Source organism: Hirundo rustica, chromosome 10, assembly GCF_015227805.2.
Source record: "Hirundo rustica isolate bHirRus1 chromosome 10, bHirRus1.pri.v3, whole genome shotgun sequence".
NCBI classification, from domain to species: Eukaryota; Metazoa; Chordata; class Aves; order Passeriformes; family Hirundinidae; genus Hirundo; species Hirundo rustica.
In genome coordinates, this window is record NC_053459.1 from 17,191,158 (window position 1) to 17,200,735 (window position 9,578).

General features: G+C 55.0%; 1 protein-coding gene across 2 annotated transcripts in view; it reads left to right on the forward strand.

The window, feature by feature from the left end:
* DVL3 (dishevelled segment polarity protein 3) overlaps window positions 1–9,080 on the forward strand; it is a 33,891-nt gene extending 24,811 nt beyond the window's left edge. Inside the window, exons 3-16 of one of the 2 annotated variants that reach the window (XM_040074544.1) lie at window positions 265–386; window positions 779–885; window positions 1,457–1,592; window positions 1,849–1,942; window positions 2,317–2,386; window positions 2,680–2,819; window positions 3,017–3,093; window positions 3,605–3,672; window positions 4,031–4,081; window positions 4,204–4,353; window positions 5,111–5,242; window positions 5,472–5,639; window positions 6,254–6,466; window positions 6,778–9,080. In XM_040074544.1, the coding sequence (XP_039930478.1) occupies window positions 265–386; window positions 779–885; window positions 1,457–1,592; window positions 1,849–1,942; window positions 2,317–2,386; window positions 2,680–2,819; window positions 3,017–3,093; window positions 3,605–3,672; window positions 4,031–4,081; window positions 4,204–4,353; window positions 5,111–5,242; window positions 5,472–5,639; window positions 6,254–6,466; window positions 6,778–7,202 (1,953 nt within the window). In that variant the 3' untranslated portion in view covers window positions 7,203–9,080. The remainder of the gene's footprint in view (window positions 1–264; window positions 387–778; window positions 886–1,456; window positions 1,593–1,848; window positions 1,943–2,316; window positions 2,387–2,679; window positions 2,820–3,016; window positions 3,094–3,604; window positions 3,673–4,030; window positions 4,082–4,203; window positions 4,354–5,110; window positions 5,243–5,471; window positions 5,640–6,253; window positions 6,467–6,777) is intronic. The other variant, XM_040074545.1, reaches the window with a different exon arrangement.
* Window positions 9,081–9,578: the final 498 nt, after the last annotated feature.

The window sequence follows — 9,578 nt, forward strand, 5'->3', positions numbered from 1 at the left end:
GATGTCAGACTGTCCAAGCATGGCTGTCACCCACCTGGGCTTCACTGCTGGGTCAGGAATTCCTGAGCTACAAATAGGCAGTGTCTGGGAAGGCCTCAGGGGGAAGTGTTGCTACATGCTTGGCCTGTTCCGTACCTGCTCCTGGGCATCTGCTGTTGTCAGCTACCAGAAATGAGATCCTGGGCCAGGTAGGCTTTTGGCCAGCTCCTTTGGCTACTCTTAAAATGTTTTCTGAGTTTCCTTTTCTGTCTCTTATCCCTCCAGCTGGTGTCTGCAGAGGGTTCCCATTCAGATGCTGGCTCGGTCTGTGCTGATAACCAGACAGAGCTGCCACCCTCCATGGAGCGCACAGGAGGAATTGGAGACTCCAGGCCCCCCTCTTTCCAGTAAGTTACATGGACATCTGTTCTGGTTTCCAAGGGACACATGGTGCGTTTGCTGTAATCCAGAGCAGTGTCCCAGACCAGACTGGGACACTCTTACCCAAATTGTCAGGGATGACAGCCAGCAAGAGGGGAGGAGAGTGGGGCTGGGAGCAGATTTGAAGTGGAGTTTTGTTATTCAACAAACAAGGGCATGCTGAAAATAATGCAGGGAAAGAGCCAGCACAGCATCCCCAGTCCTTTGCCCCACACTCATAGATGTGCTGTGGTTGTTCCTGTCCCTCAAGAAGGAGACAGTTGATAGCTGGAACCTTGTGTTGGTCAAGACAGAGGCAGGGAGAGCCTTGTCAAGTTGTTCCCTGTTGAACATATTTATTGCTTTTATCTCATCACAGCCCTAACACTGGGGGGAGTCGGGAAAACTTGGACAATGAGACAGAGACAGACTCGGTGGTGTCATCGCAGAGGGAACGACCTCGTCGGACCGATGGGCCTGAGCATGGTGAGTGTTGGTGACATGGTGAGAGCTCTGCGAGGGCATGGCTGGGGCATGGTGCCAGCACCAGCTCCAGACTTGGGGCAGATTTCTCTGCTCTGCAGAACCTTCCCAGCTCAAAAGGGCTATTCTATGGCTTTTAGAAGGGCCAGAGCCTCACACTGGAGGCAGGAGCTGTGTTACATCAGAGCTTGGTGTTGAACCCTTTGGAGTCAAAGGAGGTATCTCCTCTAGAAGCCCCAAGAGCAGGAGACAGTTGTGCCTCTGTTTTCTTGGCTGAGAAGCAGAGTGAGTTTTAGCCCTGCCACTTGTGCTGCTTCTTGCTCTACCAAGGAAACAGCTGCAAGTCTTCCATAAGTTTAGCAGCATTGTTCCTACTGGCCCATCAGCCGCTTCCCCATCCTGTAGTGACAGAAGAGGTATCCCATAAGAGACGGATCTGATCCCAGGGTGGACTGGGAGTTATTTGGCACTAGATGGGATTGACTGATGGACAGATTTGTTCTGAGGAGGTTGCCATGAGCCCTGCATAGGGGAAAGGTTTGTCTCAAGCCCACTGAGCCTTGTCTTTTCACAGCACCCAGGGTGAATGGGACAGTGAAGGGAGAGCGGCGCCGAGACCTGGGTGGGTATGAGAGCTCCTCCACACTCATGAGCAGCGAGCTGGAGACCACCAGTTTCTTCGATTCAGATGAAGATGACTCCACCAGCAGGTAGGAGAGCTTGGATCTTGGGGAAACACTAATTTACCCCTGACTCCCAGAACGGAGAGATGCAGGGCACAGTAGTCCTGGGCTCAGACCTGCTTCTGTCTCACCCAGCAGACCCCTCTGCCATTGTCTGTCCCCCATGTGCATGCTCTCCCCTCTGCCCCTGCAGTCCTCTCTCTCTGTGCCATTTCCATAGCTCTCTTGCTGCCAGAGACACCACTGTGGCAGAAGAAGAGCTGACTCTTGCTTTTGCCTGCAGGTTTAGCAGTTCAACAGAGCAAAGCAGTGCTTCCCGTCTAATGAGAAGGCACAAGCGGCGCCGACGGAAACAGAAGGCTCCACGCATTGAACGGGTACCCAGGGAGGGGCTGGGTATCCTGGGGAGGGCACTGCAGGTCAGGGTGGGCTCTCAGGGATTCAGCTGTTTTTGCTGTGGGCGTGGCTTCAGACGAGTGTCCAAGTGCTGAGACTTCAAAAAGTGCTGTGAACCTTTTCCAAGCCAATGTAGCCTTGAGCTGGGACCACAGGCCTTGTCTCAGCTGTAGAGAGGTCATAAGGACCATGGCTGTTCTCTGGCTCTGCAAAGCTCCCAGCATAAGACTGGAGTTGTGCATGGTGGCTGTAGTGCCACAAGGAGGGGCAGGAAGGAAAAGGCAAGTGGAGGAAGCTAGGGCTGGGAATGTTACTGAGGCACAGGAGGACATCTCATGTTTTGCTTATGTTGCAGTCCTCATCCTTCAGCAGCATCACAGACTCCACCATGTCCCTGAACATCATCACAGTCACACTGAATATGGGTGAGTTGGGGGTGTGCATGGAGCCTGCAGTCCTTCCAGAGCGAGACTGGGTTGTGGAGAGCGGACTGGGGAGGGGTGCAAAGAGAATGCATGGGGGAGGAGTAAGGATATGAATTCTATAGGAGATTGACTTCTCTTGTAGAAATTGTCTCTCAATAGTTTATGTGTCCCAGTACATCTCTCTGGGACAGGGTTGCAAATCACCATCATTAGGATGTTGTTTTACTGAGGTTAGGTCTGCCTGTGCCTGATGCTTTAGGGTGACTGACTTCTTTCTCTTTCCATCCCTGCAGAGAAATACAACTTTCTGGGCATTTCTATTGTGGGACAGAGCAATGAGCGTGGGGATGGAGGCATTTACATTGGCTCTATCATGAAGGGAGGCGCTGTGGCAGCTGATGGCAGGATTGAGCCAGGAGACATGCTCCTACAGGTACTTCACACCCACATATCTCCTTCTTTGGGCCTGGGAAAGCAGTAAGAAAAGACCCAGAAGCCTCCCTGAGAACTTTGGCAGGCTAAACCCAGGAAGCTGTGCTGAGAAGAGGGAAGCTGAGTCACGGCTGAGCTGAGTGTGGAACTCAGCCTCTGGTCACATCTGTGGGACTCACCTCTTGGTGTTCTTTGCAGGTAAATGACATCAACTTTGAGAACATGAGCAACGATGATGCTGTGCGGGTGCTGAGGGAGATTGTGCACAAGCCGGGGTGAGTGCTTGGGTTTTTCCTTCCATGTGGGCACATCTGCTCAGTTTGTGCTTGGGGTGTGTGAGTCGTATCTTCCAGCCACCTCTGCCAGGGCTTCTGCAAAAGCTCAGAACTTAGGGTTTTGGTGTTGCTTTGATTCCTGGGTTTTCATGTCCAATGCAAGAATTGCAGCCAAGGGAATTGCGGGGAACTGGAGCCTGTGCCCCTTTATTTGTGGGGATGTCGTGTTGCTGCTCATTGCAGGGCAATTGGACTAGATGACCTTTAAAGATCCTTTCCAAAACAAACTATGCTGTGATTGTCTGATTCTGTTTGGGTCATCAGCAACCCCCAGCAGGGTCACATCATTTTGTTCATGTCACTAGGAAAACCCATAGCTGGAGGGGAACAAGGTCACTTTACTGGCAGCTTCTCCTTGTCTCCCAGGAGAGAGCTGGTACACAGCATCTGCCCATCATGCAAGGGTTTGTGTTACTGTGCTCTGGTTCTAACTCTCGCCTTTTTGTTGCAGGCCCATCACCCTGACAGTGGCCAAGTGCTGGGACCCCAGTCCGCGGGGCTGCTTCTCGTTACCCAGGAGTAAGTGGATAGCTGACCCACCCTTAGCGCTGGTGCCCAGCTCATGTGAGAGCCCTGCCTTAAGCACTTGGCTGTTGTCTTGTTCCTCCCCTGTGTGTGTAACTCCGTGGGGCACTGAATTGGGGTTTGATGGGGTTTCAGCTCTCCTTTTGGGAGGCTGCTATGTCCTATTCCCAGACCAAAATGCCCATAAGCCCAGCCCTCCTTCCCACATCACGCTGGGGACGCGTTTCACTGGGGCAGGGAGGTCACTTGCTCGGGGCGCCAGAGGAAAGAGAAACCCCCCCCTTAAAGTCATAGGGGGATCTCTCCCTCTGCACCTCTCCTGCTGACCCTCCCTCTCTTCTTTCTCTCCCAGTTGCTCCCCAGCGGATCTGGGCTGGGCCAGACTCTCCATGCTCCGATCCGGGTGAGTCCCGGCAAATACTGGGGATGAAATGGGCTGTGCTGAGTCCCTGTCCCTCCCCAGAGGTTGTTTTGATGAGATGATAATTTCTTACAATTACTGACTGACTCCTTTCTTCAATGCAGGTGAGCCCATCCGGCCCATCGACCCGGCAGCCTGGGTGTCTCACACGGCAGCGATGACTGGCACCTACCCAGCGTACGGTATGAGTCCATCCATGAGCACAATCACTTCCACCAGCTCCTCCATCACCAGCTCCATCCCAGAGACTGAACGTAAGTCCTTGTGCCTCCGTGCTGCACCTGCTGCACGGCCTCCTCGCCTTCACTGTGCTGTGAAGGGAGCAATACATCTGCCTAGGCACAGCTGGGGTGGGCCAGATCTGCCCTGCCAAGGGCCTGGGAGGGAGGCAGCTCTCGCTGGGCTGGCACTTTGATAAGTGGGAATTCTGCCCGGGAGAATTAATATCACATTTTTTAGCCTTCTCTGTGAGGAGAGTAGAGGAGCCTGGGTGCAATCAGGAGGTGTGGCAAGTGTAGAGGAAAGGCTCGGACTAGTCAGGGGTTAGCTGCTGGGAATGTAGAGCCAGAGGGATTGAGCATGTCCCTGGAGCAATTGAGAGCTCCTCCCAGACAGCAGATAGAGCAGGACAGAGGAGGCAGCTGAGAGCAAAAAGCCTTGTGGTGGGGCAGGGTCCTGTTGAGCACAGGGCTCTTGGTTGTTTTCTGAAGGTTTGGGATGATTTGGTATATAGAGCCCTGAAGCAAGATCTGGAGAGCTTGGGTGAGGCAACAAGCCGGGAGGTTATTGTAAGTTTGTGACTCTTGCCTGGGCTTTGCCCAAGAGGAAGCGGCTGACATGTGAAGGATAACATGGAAAGACTGGAAGGGGGATTACACAGCATGTACCCCAAGGCTGTCTGCGATGTATTGTTCCCTGGCCCATTCCTCCCGTGTGCGATGCTTCCATGTGGCCCTCTTGTCTCTTCTGTCCTCTCTCACCTCTGCCTACCTTCCTTCATCCACACCACAGGCCTCGATGACTTTCACCTGTCCATTCACAGTGACATGGCCACCATTGTCAAAGCCATGGCCTCACCAGAGTCAGGCCTCGAGGTGCGTGACCGCATGTGGCTGAAGATCACCATCCCTAATGCCTTCATTGGTAAGAGACCGTGCTGCCTGCAGCAGAGGGAGGGGCTGGGGAGTGGGTGGCCCATTTTCAAGCAGATGTCCAAGGGAGCATTTTTGTCACCATAAACAAACTGTTGACTAGGCAGCTTTCACAAATTGAACCATTTGACCCCCTTTGTTGTTGCTCCAACGTGGCTCACTGCCTCAAGGGCCACCGCCTTCCTCGCTCTTGCCAAATTTAACTCTCTATTTGGTGACAGGTTCGGATGTGGTAGATTGGCTCTATCACCATGTGGAGGGCTTTACAGACCGCCGTGAGTCCCGCAAATATGCCAGCAATCTGCTGAAGGCTGGCTACATCCGACACACCGTCAACAAGATCACCTTCTCGGAGCAGTGCTATTACATCTTCGGGGACCTCTGTGGAAGTATGGCTCTTGGCATGGGTGGGAGGGAGAGGATGGAGGGTTAGTGGTCCTGCAGAGCCCTGCTGACACCATGGGGACACACCTACAGCCATTGCCATCAGGCTGGGCCCCTGTTCTATAAACCCTGTTAAGGGAGTGATGAAGAATATCCCAACTCCCTCGTCCTGCTGCTGAGGTAGTGAAGTTGGAAGCAGCATTGACAGTGTCACCTACCATGTGATCTTTTCTCCTGGGCAGTCTTAGCAGATTCTTAGTCTTTATTGACTGTCTCCAAGTTCTGAATTTCAGTGCTGGCAAGGGGTTGGTGCTCAGGCAACTGGGTTCTGCTCAAATAAGATGGGGGAAGGAATTGGCAGGGTAAGCTGTAGCTCTAATATGGTCCTTTCCCACCAAGCTGGTCTCTGTATTAAAGTGGCAGCTTGGACTCCCACAGCCTGGCAGTTGTTCAGTCAGGAAGCACAAATGGTGGCATTGACTAACAGAGAGAGTTCTAATTTCTTGTGTCTCCTTGCATATCCTGTCCTTGTCCATCAGCAAGAATGGACAGAAAGCTGCTTCACCACACATGGTTGTTTTTCTGCTTGGATTGACCCCTGTTCTCTGCTTTCTTGCAGACATGGCTAATCTATCTCTTCATGATCATGATGGCTCCAGCGGTGCCTCGGATCAGGACACTTTGGCTCCACTCCCTCACCCAGGAGCTGCACCCTGGCCTATGGCTTTCCCATATCAGTATCCACCGCCTCATCCATACAACCCCCATCCAGGCTTCCCTGACCCAGGCTACAGCTACGGAGGGGGCAGTGCAGGCAGTCAGCACAGTGAAGGTGAGTGAAAAGGACTAAAATATGCCTGCAGGTGGGCAGATGTCCTGTTCAGTACAGCAGGAAAACATGTTCTGTTCAGGGCAGCAGCAGGACAAGGCTGCTTAGGCAAGGCCCTGTGTGGGGGAAGCCAGGCAGAAGCCATCTCAGAGGGGTCATGGGACTCACTACTGAAGGGAGACTGAGAGCACAGACTGTGCTGGGGCCTGGCTGTGCCAGAGCGTGCTGCAGTCCTCCCTTGGCTAGAGGATCATCCATCCGTTCTTCCTGACTTGTCCGAGCTGGCACCTAACCTCGCCTCGTGTGCTTGGCAGGGAGCCGGAGCAGCGGTTCCAATCGCAGTGGCAGCGAGAGGAGGAAGGAGAGAGAGAAGACCGGGGAGTCAAAGTCAGGCGGCAGCGGGAGCGAGTCAGACCACACCACGAGGAGCAGCATGCGGCGCGAGCGCGCGGCCAGCGAGCGCTCGGTGCCGGCCAGCCAGCACAGCCAGCGCAGCCAGCACTCCCTGGCTCACAGCATCCGCAGCCACCACAGCCAGCAGTCGTACGGGCCTCCCGGCCTCCCCCCTCTCTTCAGCCCCCCCATGTTGCTGATGCCTCCACCGCCGTCAGCCATGGGCCCCCCTGGGGCGCCGCCGGGCCGTGACCTGGCCTCTGTGCCCCCCGAACTGACAGCCAGTAGACAGTCCTTCCGAATGGCCATGGGCAACCCCAGTGAGTTCTTTGTGGATGTAATGTGAAGCGCCCGTCCCCTGTCTGTCTGCTGTCCCTCCTTCCCCCTTCTATCCCTGTCGTTTGTTTCCTAGGACCAGCCCTGGCTTCAACCCTTGTTTTTTGGGGTTATTTTTTTGTTGTTGTTTTTGTTTATTTTTTTGTCTTGATAACGAAAAGAAAAAAAAAGGGAAAAAAAAAATAAATGGAACTAAACCTTGAATCTAATCCCTCCTCGAGCGGGGTGGACAGGCCTGGCAGGCCTGCTGGGTGCTGTCAGCCCATCCCGCCACCAGACTTGTGTATTGCCGATGGTAATTCCCTCCTGCCATCCTCTCTAACCTCATTAATCCGCATCCGTCCCAGCACCCTGTGCTGCTTGCCCGTGTGTCACTGCTGCCCCAGTCCTTCCACCCTAAACATCTCTTCTTTCTTTTCACGCTTTTGTGTTTCTTCTATCAAGCAGCAAAGAATTACGGGGTGTTTGACTTTCTCTGAGCCTGCCGCCCGTGGGGGGGAGAGCTGGAGCGTGGCGTGGCCCGACAGCAGGACACGGAGCTCCAGGGGCGCTGGGCACGCATGGCGCTGAAGATGGCTTCTTTCCTCCCCCTCGCGGAAGATTCCCTGCCCTTCCCACAGCCCTGAGAGGGGAGCAGGGACCAGCCTTATATATGTATTTTAAATCCCGTTGTAGTTGCCTTTTGGCTATGCATGAATGTTCCAGGGCTTCAGTGCCTCCAGGGAGTGGAGAGATGCTGCTACTCCCCTCATGCCTCCTTTCTCTTGCCCACATATTGGGCCAGGTCTGAGCCTGACACTGACCCATGGCAGAACCCTCCTTTACCTTGGCCAGGCCTCAGGGCTGGGGCTGTACCTCTGCATCCAGCCCAGAGAAATGGTGATTGCCTGTGCACAGTCTCTTGCGTGACTCAGTGCCCTACACCTGCCCTGGGGTTCTTTGGGGGGGATTTAAGGGCAGAGCTCTGCTCCTTCCATCCTGCTCTTTGCCCTCCTGCCTGCGATGTGCTGCTGCCTGTCCTGTTTGTAGGGGCTGTCCCATGCCTGAGGCCGGCGGTGGCAGCTGTGGCCTTCTCCCTCCTGCTGTCGTGCTGCTGCTCAGCTGTGTGATACATTCAGGGGCCTGGACGGAGTTAGAAGGTGAGGGCAGGGCACAACTGGTTCACTTTCATGCTTTGGAGAAACGTGGAGGTCCCTTGTATTTGCCCTCTGAAGGGCCTGAGTCTGTCTCCTCCTCTGCCCAGTGCTGCTGGCCTGGCTGCTGGGAGGGACAAACTTCTGGGACAGCCCCAGTCCCTCTGGGCTGTGAGCGATGCCTGGTGGCAACACGAGCTCTCCAGGGATGAGATTGCAGCCTGAACCATGGCCTCTGGGCTCAGTGCCCACAGATGTGCTGGGACACTTGAGTCTGTTTGCTCCAGTGCTCCCTGCCTTTCTTCCTTTTACTTCTGGGTACTCGGAGACGTGCCTGGGGCTGGGGCAGAGCTTTCCCCATGCCCAGGGCCAAGCACGGTACAGTATGGACATGCTCAACCCTGCTGCTGTTGGTGCTGGCGCCCCGGCGCCCTCTCCTCCTGCCACGCTGTGGCTCCCTCCATAAACGTTGCCTCCTTTTGTCGTTCTTGTGTTCGCGGTTTTTATACGATGGAATTGAATTGTATTTTGCTCCCTGGGAGTCTGCATTGCCTCTGCAGCCCCCCTGCCAGCTCTCACATGCCATCAGTTCATCTCCCTGACTCCCTAAAGCCTCTCCTTCCCTCAGCCCGCTGGAGTCAGACTGTCCCCGGTAGCCTCCCTGGCCACTGCTCACCCCTTGCCCTGCCCTACCCACTGGGTTTTATAAAAACACCAATCTCCTTGTTTTTATTTATAAACATAGTTTTATTGGACTCCTGTCTTGTGTCGTTCGTTTATTCTTTTCCCCCCAGCCTCCTCCATCCTCCTGCCTTTTTGCTCTGGTGCGATCCCAGCTGGATGAGGGCACCCTCTGCCAGGTGTCTTTTCCTGGGATGCCGAGGGCGGCTGCGGGCTGAGTCTCGCCGGGGCAGGGCCTGGGCCGGAGCTTTCGGGGTTCCCTGGGTTCCCGTTTCCAGCGGCAGCACTGTGGGGAGAACCAGGGGCCAGTCCGACAGCGTGCGCTGGCCCTTGGCGCAGCAGTGCGGGGCGGGGTAGCGAGGATACCTGGGCGTGAGGCCAGCGGGAGCAAGCAACCCTCTGGAAGGGCGCGGTGACCTCAGGACTTTGCGGCCTCCTGCCCGGTCGCACCCCCGGCCCAGCTCGCTGAGCGCAGCTGCCATGCTATCCTCGCCCCGCCAAAGACTACAAGTCCCATATACCCTGCGCGGAAATTTAATTCCCGCCCCCGCCTCGCTGACCCTCTGGAGAGG